Here is a 12657-nt window from a genome sequence, read left to right on the forward strand (position 1 = left end):
TACCTCATGATCGTATCGTGGCTCTTGCACGTAGAGCACCGCAACTGCTTTTTTCTACGAACCATTGAGCAAGATCTGCGTGTCAAAAAGGAAATCCAGAACTTTCATATTTCACCGGAAGCTACTAATCTTCGCCCGTGGTTGTACAAATACATTCAATGTAAGGATACGAGGGAAACGAGTACAGAAATTTGCCTCTCGCTATTCCGAGCAGAGTTCACGTAGTTGCTCCGTAGAAGTGAAACGTGTAAATAGAACGTTGGACGCAGCAACGCTCGACAAGACGACGGATGCTTGACCGTTTGCTTTGCGTCTGCTGTCATTTACTTCACCCTCATTAATGCGACGACGTTTTTGTCTCGTACCTATACGGCGCGCTCAACGTCTGCGTGTCTCTCTTGACCACCTGTTAAATACCGCGTCCTCAGAGTCTCCGTGACTTCTGCATTTCGACCGCTTCAACAACCCCGCCCCCCTCTTCAAGCGCGCATGTCAAGATCGCGCCGTTCTTCAACGCACCGACGCGTGCGTCGCTTTTGTTAAGACAAAGCGACAGATGCTGTGGCCGCGGAAATTCTAAGCCGATCAGCACAATAACAGGCAGCGGCTGCGCGCCGACGGGGCGCCTCTTTATATTTTTTTTCTTCTTCTCCGCGCCCTATACGCTCCTCGGCAGCTGTGGCGCGGTGCAGCTCCCCATAAAAACAATACGCTGAGACGAGTCGCCGACCTAAGAAGAGAGAGATACAAGCTTCGAAAAACAACTGTCCGCCGAGGGAAAGCACAGAAGAAGGAACGCTCGCACACACTGCGTGGCTACGCATCGGCGGCAACCCTTCTTCTTCATCGCATTGCGAGCTATGGACAGGAGGACACTCACCACGCCGCGGTATCGAGCGGCGAGCTAAAAACGACGGGGGATAGACGGCTACAGGCACGAAGAGGAAGCCACGGAGGCCGCCGTTCTCTGGGCTGCTGCGGTGAAGGCTTTCGATCTGGTGGCACCGTGGTGCGCCAGGCAGTTCAGTGTGTGTGTGTGTGTGTGTGTGCGTGTGTACGCGTGTGACGCAGTCGGTGGTTTCCCCTCCGCTGTAAGTGAGACGAGAAGGAAAAGACGTCAAAAACTCGCGGGTCCTGTCAAACGAACCGGGGGCTGCCACGGTTGTGCTGTGTGGTGCGACCTCGTGCGTGTTCCGTGTCTGGGAAGGGAGCCAGCGCATGGCTTGCTGCGCTGTGGAAAACCAGCCACACGCGGACAGAATGAGCGACCCGGCCCGTTTTTCGTGCCGCTGAAGAGAACGACACGCCCGCCACGTCTTCAGCTGCGTTGTTGCAACCCCCCCCCCCCCTCCACTTGTTTCTCTGGGACCCAAACGCCGTTCTCATGTTTCTTCGCTGCAGTACGAGTGGCAACCGCCTGGAAATTCTGGGTCGGTCGCAGCAGCTACAAGGCGTGCCACGCCACGAAGCTCAACCCTGGCCCGGCGGGCTCGCGGAGAAAGCCACGACGGAGCCTCCAGCCTTGAGCTTTTGCTCGCCGAATATGTCGCCTGCTGCGCTGTTCTCTTACGTTGACGAGCCACCGGCCCTGACATTTTCGTCCTTTGGTGAGCTACGTACAGCTAAGCTCGATGTAGCCCACCCGCGTGCTCTGAAAACGACTTATTTAGGCATACCATAAACGCTACCATCTACAATCGGGAGGTGGCATACCTACAGCCATCAGCGTAGCGAGAAACTTATTTCGGGGTGGGGAGGCGAGGGGAGAGGAGGGGGGGGGGGATTCAACGAACCTTTAGGTGTGTTTGTGCGTGTTTTTTCATGTGTGCGTGTAGAACACACATGCAAAAGTGAAAATCTTCAGCGGGAGAGGAGTTTAAACCCTCCCTCTGGGCACGCCAATGTATATATGATAGCTTAGCAAAGGCAGCGGGGTCGGTCATTGCTCCGTCTGAGTCATGAGCTGAGGTTAGGAATAGAGCAATGCAAAAGTATTAAATGTCGTAGAACCACAGATGCACGACCTTTAAATAACACGCTCTCTTTCTTTGTTTCCTCATGAGATTGCTTTATATCTCGTCGATATTTGGCCACTTGTTGCTAAATCCGGCCCCTTTGAACGAACTGCTAAACGTTTTGCTAGTGCCTTTTAGGAACTGATTGCAACTGCTTGTTTCCATTTCTTTCCTCTTACGCCTCACCTTGGCATGCATCCAACATCATGCGCACGCGTACGGGGACAGTAGTTTAAACTAAAATGAATAGCATGTCAGAAGGATGTATAACTATGTACCTAAAGATGCCTGGACGCAATATCAAAATCATAATTTCTCATGTATAGACAGTAACTATATCTAAAGAAACGAAGCGGCGCAAAGCGAGCACAATTTTTCACCCGGGACGAATTGGAGGAGCAGAAAAAAGTGTTTATTGGAAGGTGAAGACAACGGTAATTCTCGCCGTCTGCCCTATAGGCCTTTCAACCGTTGTGTCAGCGTTTGGATTAAGAAGCATAGGTAATGCGGGCTTAGAGTGGACGGTATACCACTGGAAAAAAGTAAAAGGAGATTGAAAAGATGTCACCCTCGCATTGCAAGATGAAGATGAAACGATGAAGAGTTGAGAAACATGTTATGCTTTGTACGAGCGTAATACAAAGCCTTTATTCTATTCTTCACATGCCCTAGGGCCAGAATCTTTCAGCTTATTTGACGCAACGTCGTTGCACTTAAAAGCTGAGCTAGGTTGTTAGATGGCCCCGCCACGGTGGGCTAGTGGTTATGGCGCTCGACTGCTGATCCGAAGGTCGCGCGATCGAATCCCGGCCGCGGCGGCTGCATTTTCGATGGGGGCGAAAATATTTGAGGCCCGTGTACTTAGATTTAGGTGCACGTTAAAGAACCCCAGGTGGTCGAAATTTCCGGAGCCCTCCACTACGGCGTCTCTCATAATCATATCGTGGTTTTGGGACGTAAAACCCCACATGTTAGTTAGGTTGTTAGATGTCTGCTGTGTAAGCATAAATTAACACTAAGATCCTCTAACCCTGCATTCGGGAGCCTGACAGAATGTAAGCTGTACAAGGCTGGATACAACGCTCTCATGTGCATGTATCGCAGACTGCCTATTACAACAAAGTGCTTTTCTCAAAGATAAAAACAAAATCTACAACGGATTCTCGCAGTTCCGTCCCTTCTCTCTGCACAGTGTCCGCCGAGGTCGCCCACATGTCGACGCGATGGTAGACAAGCGTAGCTGGTGACCATCAGTGCCTCCTTCAACGCGAAGCAATGAGCACCGTCTCTCGCCTCGTTTCACATGTGCCTACAGAGGGCCACTCCCCTTTCTTTTCGTGGCGTTTCGAATGTCCCTTACCGCAAGCAGCTGTTGCCTCTCCGTCCAGGGGTTCATTAGCGGGTTCCCCCCGGGGGCCTCGATGCAAGGGAGCACTAACCGCGGGGGTCCAGAGCCGTCGCTTTTTCGCGGTCTCCATAACGCGGGACCACGGCAGTGGGCAGCTGCTTTGAGTCATTCGGGACGCGTTCTTCTCAGTGCGGCAGAGAAGCGAGACGAGGGATCACCGATCTTCTTCGACGCCTTTTGCCTCCGTTTTGTTTTTCGCGTGCCCTAAGACGGCGCGCTGCCTCTCTTGGTTCTTTTTCTTGGTCCATCTCTCGGTGTTCCTCTTTCCTCTTCGCGATGTGCCAGCGCGAAGAGATGCAAATGGCCCCTTCTGTCCGGGCGAACTGCTGGCCGGTCTCACCCCGCAGTCGAAACAGACGGAAGCTCGGGGATAGTCAACCTTTTTTTTTTTTTTTGCGGCGGTAGAAGAGCATATTCGTAAAAGGTACGATGGTTATGCTTTTAACGAGGGTTCTAAAACAACGCGTGGGACGTCCTTGTGAAAGCTGCCGTCTGAAGTTGTCGCACGTGGGTGCCATATACAGCGTCCCTGCGTATACATTGTGTCCTGTTGCAAGGTGCTCGTATGACAACCTTTCGTGGCGTACACGGGGGTATACAGACAACTTGTCTCGAAAGTGGGGTTACGCAAGTGCGCTAATGCGAGAAATCGTTTAAGAAACTGCTTAGTTTATATTTACTATAATGCTTAACGCGGTTTCACCGCGACTTCCTTTCTTCTTTTGTTTCTTAAAAAAAAATGAAGTACAAGTTAGTAAAATGAAGAATATGGTCAATACAGGATAGTCAACCGGACGCCCTTTTGCGGGATTAATGTAACCGGCAGCCTATACATTGTTTTCCAAAACGGGCTCTGACGGAGTGCTTAAACTCAGTCTCGCCACCTTCCACTTTACAGACCCGATGATGGACATCAAGGCCGAGGTTCACCGGTGGAACCCCGAGGTACACCGGAGCCCCGTGCTGGGACCCGGTCCCGGCAGCGGTCCCGTGCCCATGATGACTCCAGCCGCCCTGAGCCACTCTGGTCCCGAGTGCGCGGGCTGCCAGAAGCCCATACGCGAGCGATTCCTGCTCAAGGCGCTGGACCAGCTGTGGCACGAGGACTGCCTCAAGTGCGCCTGTTGCGACTGCCGCCTCGGAGAGGTCGGCTCAACGCTCTTCACCAAGGCCAACCTCATACTCTGCAAGAGGGACTACCTCAGGTAAGCCGCGGCTCCTTTGACTATTTTGCTTCAGGAATGTAGGATACCCCGTCTGCATTTGTTGATGCATAAGTGAAGCAATTCTGTTGCTTTCAAGTGTCCCCTGAAGGGCAGAGTTCCGAAGAAGGAACGTTATATATTCAGGTTTTCAACAGGGAAATATAAGCCTATTCAAGAGGCATAGTATGCAGACTTTACTTCCCTTTATCACCTTAGCATCCCGTATTAATAAGTCCCCATTGTGAGCGGCTTCTTCATAAAGAACATGGTGTCCCTGTAACCAGTAATATAAGGTGGAGCGAATATTTGTAACGTATGTGCCCTTAATTATCTGATATTGCGGCGCCCTTAAAGAGTTGGTTGTTTGCAGCGTTCATGTGGTGTAAGTCATAGGAAATGTACAGCTCGAAAAAGCGCCATTTTCTTGGGTGCGACATACTGCCGTCTTAGTATCAAAGTTACTTTGGTTACGTCAGAAGACATTACGTTTGTTTTCAGGAAAAATCAGTAGCGTGAAAACAAGATTACACTTCGCCCCAATGCAGATAACTTATATTGGGTGCTTGAAACCGTAGTTAAACCGTAGTGAACTTCTGTATAGTTCAGAAAAATGCGAGGCCGGCGTCATAGCGCATGGAGCACTTTGCCCGCGCTACACTACTCCATTCATATTCTCGCGGCTGATATAAACGTTGACAGACAGGTGGAGACATCGTTGAGCTTAACAAAACTTCGTATGAATGATTCAAAAAGACATCTATTATAACAGGCGAAACGAGAACGATTACTGTACTTTTTTTCTTTCTAGTGAGGAGAGCTACACTCTGTGAGAAAAAAAAAGAAAGAAAAAAGAGTATGTGGTACTATTTTCGGTGAGTCTTGGATTACCACGTATATGACTCTCTTTTAAGAGACACGTTAACTCCATTTTAGGTGCCACTGCTCTCCAACGAGTGCATAATGATCCCAAAAGAGAGTTCATATGTCTCTTTAAAGAGAGTCATATATACCTCAAGTCTGGACTCACGAAACAGAGTCAGACGACTCTTTTTTTTTTCTTAAAGTGCACGAGGCAGAACTCGGGGATTCATAATAGCAATCTGTGTTGTACTAGCGTTTACCGAAGCACAGAACAACTGACCTGAAAGGCGCAGGAGGCATGCTAAAAGAGTGCGGCGTCAGTAGAAAAAAGAAAAAGAAAAAGCGCTGCACGCAGCGATTGCTATAGACGTCGCATTTACGTACTATCCCGCGTCTATACCTCGCACGGTGTGCATGACCGGGGGCAGGAATTTCGCTTGCAGAAGCGCGTGCGTCGAATAGTCCTGAGTCATGGACCTGGCGGATGAAAAAAACAAGAAAGAAGTGAGACGTAGGAAAACGACTGCCGCGTGTTCACGGCTGTTGCTCCTGTGCTTGCTCGCCGACTGCAGCACGCCAACTCGCTTCGAAAGGCAGAAAACTTTCCGGATAGTTTGTTCGCCACGCTCGACCACGTTTTTTTTTCTCTCGCTCCTCGCGTCAGACTCCCCGTCTTCGCGCCGAGAAAGTAAAGTCGACGACGACGACCCAAGTCAGAGCACACACACACCTCCCTGTAGCGCATACAGCCCCTCCTATACAGCTATAACAGCTCGCGCTTGCGTGGACGCCGCAATGTCACGCTGCTGTTCTAAGCAAAACTTGGCCTCGCGTCGCTGGGCTGCTGCGCCTTTACAGTCTTTGCAAACCGCGTAGAGAAAAAGGAAAAAAAAAAAAAACGGGCCAAGCGCGACACTTAACAAAGCATTGTGGAGGGAACCGCGGCTGCTAAGAGGAGGCGGCCACTACGCCTAGTGAACCGACTCCCCGCGTTGTTCACTTCTTTCCTACTCTGCCTATTCGAGGCGACGAAAGCCGCGTTTTGTGTTGCTTTGTGCCGTGTCGCATACGCCGAAAGTGTTGTTGCAGCAGCTATTCAGGGGGAAAGACACGACACCACGCGCCACTTCCAGCCAAGTCACTGCACCATATATATATACTATAGCGTACAGCAGGCATTTCGAATACCCCATTGCTTGCCCACACTCGCGTATGCGCACAACCGTGTTGCGAGGAAAAGGGTAAGAGGAAAAAAAAGAAAGGCGAAAAGGAAAAGATGAATAGCAAGAAACGTGAGACCGGGTGCACTGGCAAAACGACCACTGCAGCGTTCTGCTCGCGCAAGTCGAAGGAATGCGGCGGCGGCGGCTGCATTTGCGCCAAAGGCGCGTTCATGCGCGAAGAAGCCAAGCTGTGCCAAAGCGCCGCGACATTGGTTTCAACCCACACCCAGTCGGGCGCGCGCGCGGCTGACGTTGGTAAACGTGCGCGGGCGCGCGTTTTTGCCCTCGCATCCAGTCGGCGGTGGCGGTCCGTGTTACTCCCCTCCAGCCTCGCGTCCTCTCGACACTTCCGCGCGTTCGTTGAAGTGTTGGAGTACACGAACCGGCGGTACCCGTGAGCGCACACTCGATGGGAGCGCGACGACGGCTTGGGTGGGCCCGGTTTAACGTTTCTTTTGCAATTCTTCCTTTTTTTTTCTCTCTCTCTCTCGTGGTGCAAATTCCTGCGTCTGTATGCGCTGTCACTAAAGCGGTGACGCTGGCTGTCGTCATAAGCGAGCTTGACAGGATCTAGAGGCGACTCTCACCGTAACACAAGGAAGCTTCCCAGTATAGAACGGGTGGAAAAGGGGCAAGTTGTTTGCGCAGAAGAGAGAAACAACATTTATTGAAAAAAAAAAAAAAGAAGTGTGGCTCATTGCGGGTGGGGCCGTTCTTCCAAGGTTCCACTGGCTATTGCGGCTCGGCGGGCAAACAGACCCATCGCGTCCATTTCTGGCCGTCGGCACTCAGTTGAGCGCGAGCATCGCGAGCCAATTGCACTGAAACGTGCTATAATCCACGTTATCGTCCTCCTCTTCTAACTTAAGACTCAGCTGGAATGGAGAGTTTTAGGCGGTGTCCTTGAGCATATCCAAAGTCAGGTTACTATGCAGCCGCAATAGGCGTACAGAACAACCCATACGAAAACAACGGTATACGAAAATACGCGAAATGAGTACAAAAGAACGCAAGCAGGACTTGAGGCTTTGTGTACTCCATTTCTAGAGCTCTCTAATAGCTCTTAGACGTCTGAGAATTTCGGTTGGCCATACAAGTATACCTCAGAATATATGATTTGCTGTAGAAGGGTTGCTTCGGGTCTTGCATTCCGCGTACTTGTCGTTTCCAGTGGCTCACTTGTGTGCCGGGTGTCTCCAGTTATATAGGCACATTAACAGTGAACTTGAGCTTTATTGTTCCTGCCAAGTCAGTTGAAAGGTTCTGCAGTAGCTTGTCCTGAAGGGGCTCCCGGTTGTCTCTCACTGCTATCTTTGGCCGGCATAATGAACTTCCAACCTGTAGCAGCAACGTCACTATAGTACCTGACTTGCAACTGTCACGTCCTTCGGAGTTTTCAAGTATCCGAATCCCCGCCTACGTTGCTTGCTATACAGACTGACATAAATGCGATCTAGAGACGTAGAGTGAAGTCGAGCTATAGGTGAAAGGCCACATTCCTCTGCGGATTCGTGGGAAAGCTCATGCGCAGCCACGCTTGCTGTGAGCTTCCGTGCAGCCCCGGAGAAACGCCTCATTCGGTATGCGCCCAGCAGCCATGAGGGCCATTTATGGCGACTCGCGCGTGAAAGGATTTGACATCCCACTGTCTCTCTCTCTTTCTCTCGTGTTTCATTTGCATTTGGTCGCCCAGGCAAGGATGGGGTGGCTGCGCTAGAAACGCAAACATATCCCTTTCGTTTAAGTTGTCTTTATTTCTATATTGATGTATTTTATTTCATCCCCACGATCTTTGCCCGTGGCGCGACGCATCACGTTAACAAAATTTGAATGAAACAAGGCAGTATTCTGCGAGCGGTGCCGAGCATCGCGTAAAATACTTTGCGTTCCGTGCAGTCATTCTAGGCTTTATGCTCTGAGCGCGTTTTCTTCTATATTTATAGCCCGCGGCACATCTCGCCCTAAGCTTAACGCGCGGAAAGGGGGGACCTAAGGGAGCCCCGCATACGCATGCAGGGCGCGGGGGGCTGCCGGCAGCGCGCCGTTCGCGCCAGAAATCGCCCATAACGGCCGCCGCCGGCGAATAAGTCATCTGCGCAGCCGTGGACAACGTCGTCGTTGCCGCGCCGTCATCGTCAAAATGTCTCTCGACAATGCTCTGAGCGGCGGTCGTGTCGACGACGCCTATAGTGGAAAAGGAGGGGAGGGTCGGAGGTGCGTCGACGGCGACACGACGTGTCGCTGCATAGCAAGCACGCCCCGAGCCCTCGCCGTCTCGCCATAACTGCCCGTTTTCGTATACTAATTCCGTGCAACGCAGCTTCGCGATGATAGCATGCGAGAGTAACACCGCTGCTTTTATACGCGCGTGAAACGGCGAAGAGCCTGGGAGGATGCGGAAATCTAACGTTTGGTTGTTCCGGTGGCAGTCGTGAGAAGTATCTCGCAAGAACTCTCCTTTCTTCAGAAGTCTATGTAGATCGAAATCGGTAAAAGAAATATGAGTCGATCCTGTCAACACACCTGGCGCGCGAAATATATCCTACGAGTCTTGCATAGAAGCGTCAAGTGCAGGATGTTACTACACCATAGAAGACGCGTTACTACAACCCTCAGATAAGAGCTCCTTATTGTAGTCCCGTGTTATATCGCCCGCCACACGAACTCGCTAGTTGGCTGCGCTGCACGGAACTGACAAGGGGGGGCGGCCGGGAGCACAGGCCACGAGCGCTCGGCTTGGAGCGGCAGTTTATATGGGCGCACGCTCGGTTGAGCCCCGTGAAAACGTCCGGCGCTCGAACGGACCGAAAGACATTTGCGTGTGGCCACACAAACACGGGTCTGCAGCGCGCGCGCTCACACTTGCGGACGCGCCATTCCGTGCTGCTCCATCAAAGCGAGGCGGCGGCCGCGCTTGTGCAGCGCGCACACACAATAAACGCGCTTTCTTCCTTCCCGCCGTCATCCACGCACGCCCGCGCGAACGCTTCGCTCGCGCCTTGCGGCTGCGTGGCGGCGGCCCACCGGCAACGACAGGAGGAACGCAGCAGCATCCGGCTTTCGTCGTGTTTACTGCACGCTGTCGGCGCCGTGCTCGAAAAGGACGCGAGCACGCGAGGTTTAGCCGGTGTTTCGCGTCGTGCCCACAGACGGACGCTGTGGTACGTGTCACACTTTCGTCGGGAATGTCGTTGGACGCGTAAGTACCGTAAATAACCGCGAGTTTGCACGCGTTGTTCTTCTCAATGAAACGAAGCGGAAGCAGGTAAACTACCTCTGCAGTTCATTCTGCGCAGAGAAAACAGTGTCTAATCGAGGGGAGGACCGCATCGCGTATTACTTCATTACTACGTATTAAAAGCACAGAGTCTGCAAATCTACACATAGTATTGTCAAAATCCGTTATGATAGTCCAAGGACAATGTGCGAGTTCATAATGCCTCCTTCCCTTGCAGAGGGAGGCATTTGTTTTATCTTTGTTTCCTTTTTTTTGGTGCGTGTTTTACTGAGAAAGGAGTGTCATACTTGAGTCTTGTGTGTTGCCTACTGAGAGCGGCTTACGTGCGTGGAAAACGGTACCTGCCAAAAGCAACGTATACTCGTCAGAAGTTTGTGCGTCGAGGGCACGAGAAACGATACGTGCGGTAACGCTATTTAAAACAACACCACAAAGGCGCGGCGCCGTTTCGTAGACCGCCGCCTTCATGAGAACCATAGTTGGAATGCATAACATTTTAACTAATTGAAGATTCGTTCCGATGAATAACGGAGTGAATGAAGGAAGGAGGGGCCCGTGGTTGGGGATGTCGAGGCTGTTTTGCTGTATTGTTTCAGTTGTTTCACATTTAGGCAGTTCGAATTACGGTTTACGCAAGAGCAGGTGAGGACGTACTCCTCCAATTTCCCTCTTTTTTCTCCCCTTATTCTTGAAACTACGCCTCTACATTCCTCCTAAATCATCCCATGAAGCGTGACAGCTCTGACCTGTTTGCTCGTAACCGCTTTACATACAAATAAGGCATAAGTAAGCGTGAATGTTGACTTAAAAGTACAACCGTTCCGCCGCACGATGCATTACCTATTTTCTACATATCTTTCTCCTCATCCATCCTTACAGCATGCCCCAATGTGCGGAAAAAGCGACTCAATAATTCACGCACCACTATACAATACGGGCGCCTTCAGTGGCGCTTGGAATGGCGCAAAGAAAAGGGCAACGCTGCAGAATGCAATCGCTTCTCGCACGTCTTCATTTCCGTTTCTCGCGTGGTTAGGGTGGGCGGCCGGGTGGGCTTCGCATGCTGAGCGAGTCAGTGCGCGTGGCGATGAGCATAGTGCGTGGCATAGCGTGCGTGCCGGCCGAACGCCGCAGATTTTCGCCGCTTCGCGTGGCATCACGCCGCTTCGAGATTTGAACACGCAAGGCGCCTCGTTGTCCGTTGGGGCCGCACTTCCTCGCGCCTCCTTTTGGGAAACGGCAAGTAACAGAAAAAAAAGATTGCGAGGTGGTACCAACGGCGATTCATCGTACGCTGCAGGCATGCTAAGTAGCCATCGCACACATAACGAGTTTCCCTGCCGCTTATGCTTGATACCACGGTTTATAGTATACAGACAATGGAAAAGGGCATGTAGCTTCGCTTCTAACCGCAAACAAATTTTTAATCGAACAAACAAACCAAACTATGATATACACTCTAAGGCAAAATTACCCGAACGAGGAGTAAAGGAGCCCAATAGGCGCGCGCGATGAACGGTTAGACCGTCGTGGAGCAAGCGGAGAGGGATGCGTGCGGTGTGCAAATCAGTTAGTCTGCAAAGGGATGAACGGCGCGGGAGATGCAGGCCGTGTGCAAACGGTTGTCAAGGGAACTACCCGTCCTCCTCGCTCGGGTCAGTCTTCCAACTTGTGTTCGAGCTGGCGTGTTGCGCGTTGTGTCGCGCTCGGAGTTCGCCGATCTCGGAACTACGGCTCGGTGCCTTTGATACACACGTATGCGTAGATGAGTGTGTCGTGTTGCTTTTACGTTTCGCCACACCCACGAAGTCTGGAGCTGCTCTCGATACGTCGCGACGCCGTGCTGCATATATCCGGCGTAGTCACGGCACTGCGTCGCCACCGGCTAGGAATGGCGGCCGAGAAGACAGTAGGCCTATCGGATCCATGACTTCAATCTGACTCGGGGCACAAATCGGCGCTGGATTCTTTCACAAGTAAGTGATCGCTCTTTATTCTGCCGTACCTATCGCGTGCGCGAAACTGATCGCGATTATCGGTAACGGACTCGATCGTGTTGTATATCGCGCGCACGAAATGTACCGCGAAGGCCGGCTTGGGCGTGAGCTCGCCTGTGCTTTGTGACCGCCTGGATATTGGCCGCCATTGTCGTCGCCTGCCCAGATGTTCGCTCACGGATGATTCGCTGTGGTGATGAGCTGCGAGCTCGTGATATTAGCAATATTAGGCAGAGGCCTCGCCGCTGTTTTGCGACTCGTCCAAAACGCTGTGCGTTAGCAACGAGCTCGATTGTATGCCGCGCGCTTGAAATGCACCGGCATGGGTTGGCGGGTGCTCCAGCTAGACGACTTTAGCAGCGCTTTGGAACTCTGCGGAAATTGGTCGCCATGACCTTCGGCTTCCTCGACGCTCGCTCGGAAGCATTTCGCCGCCGTTCGCGGCGTCGACCCCGCTTTCGCTCGCTGTACTGGTGCTCGCTAGAGGAATTTGGTGGAAATTGGACGCCGTTATCGTCGGCTTCCCCTTCGCTCGCTCGCAAGCAGCCTGGCGGCGTTCGTGGTGTCGGCTTCGCGTTCGCGCGTTGGTCTGCTCGAGTTTCACTGGCGGCTACGGCGGCTGACGGGCTTGCTCGAGCTGTAGGACGCCGCTCGCAAAAAACTCGCCGTCTCGTTGGGGCACGGTGGTTGGCGGCGCCTCGGCGTGATGG

The 12657-nt window shown here is 52.1% G+C and overlaps 1 protein-coding gene across 1 annotated transcript in view; it reads left to right on the forward strand.

Moving 5' to 3' along the window:
• Positions 1-752: 752 nt before the first annotated feature.
• Positions 753-12657, forward strand: part of LOC119383343 (LIM/homeobox protein Lhx9) — a 39988-nt gene continuing 28083 nt past the window's right edge. The window contains exons 1-2 of the mRNA XM_037651421.2: positions 753-1607; positions 4322-4628. Coding sequence (XP_037507349.1) covers positions 1385-1607; positions 4322-4628 — 530 coding nt within the window. The 5' untranslated portion in view covers positions 753-1384. The remainder of the gene's footprint in view (positions 1608-4321; positions 4629-12657) is intronic.

Source organism: Rhipicephalus sanguineus, chromosome 2 (genome assembly GCF_013339695.2).
Source record: "Rhipicephalus sanguineus isolate Rsan-2018 chromosome 2, BIME_Rsan_1.4, whole genome shotgun sequence".
Lineage (NCBI taxonomy): Eukaryota > Metazoa > Arthropoda > Arachnida > Ixodida > Ixodidae > Rhipicephalus > Rhipicephalus sanguineus.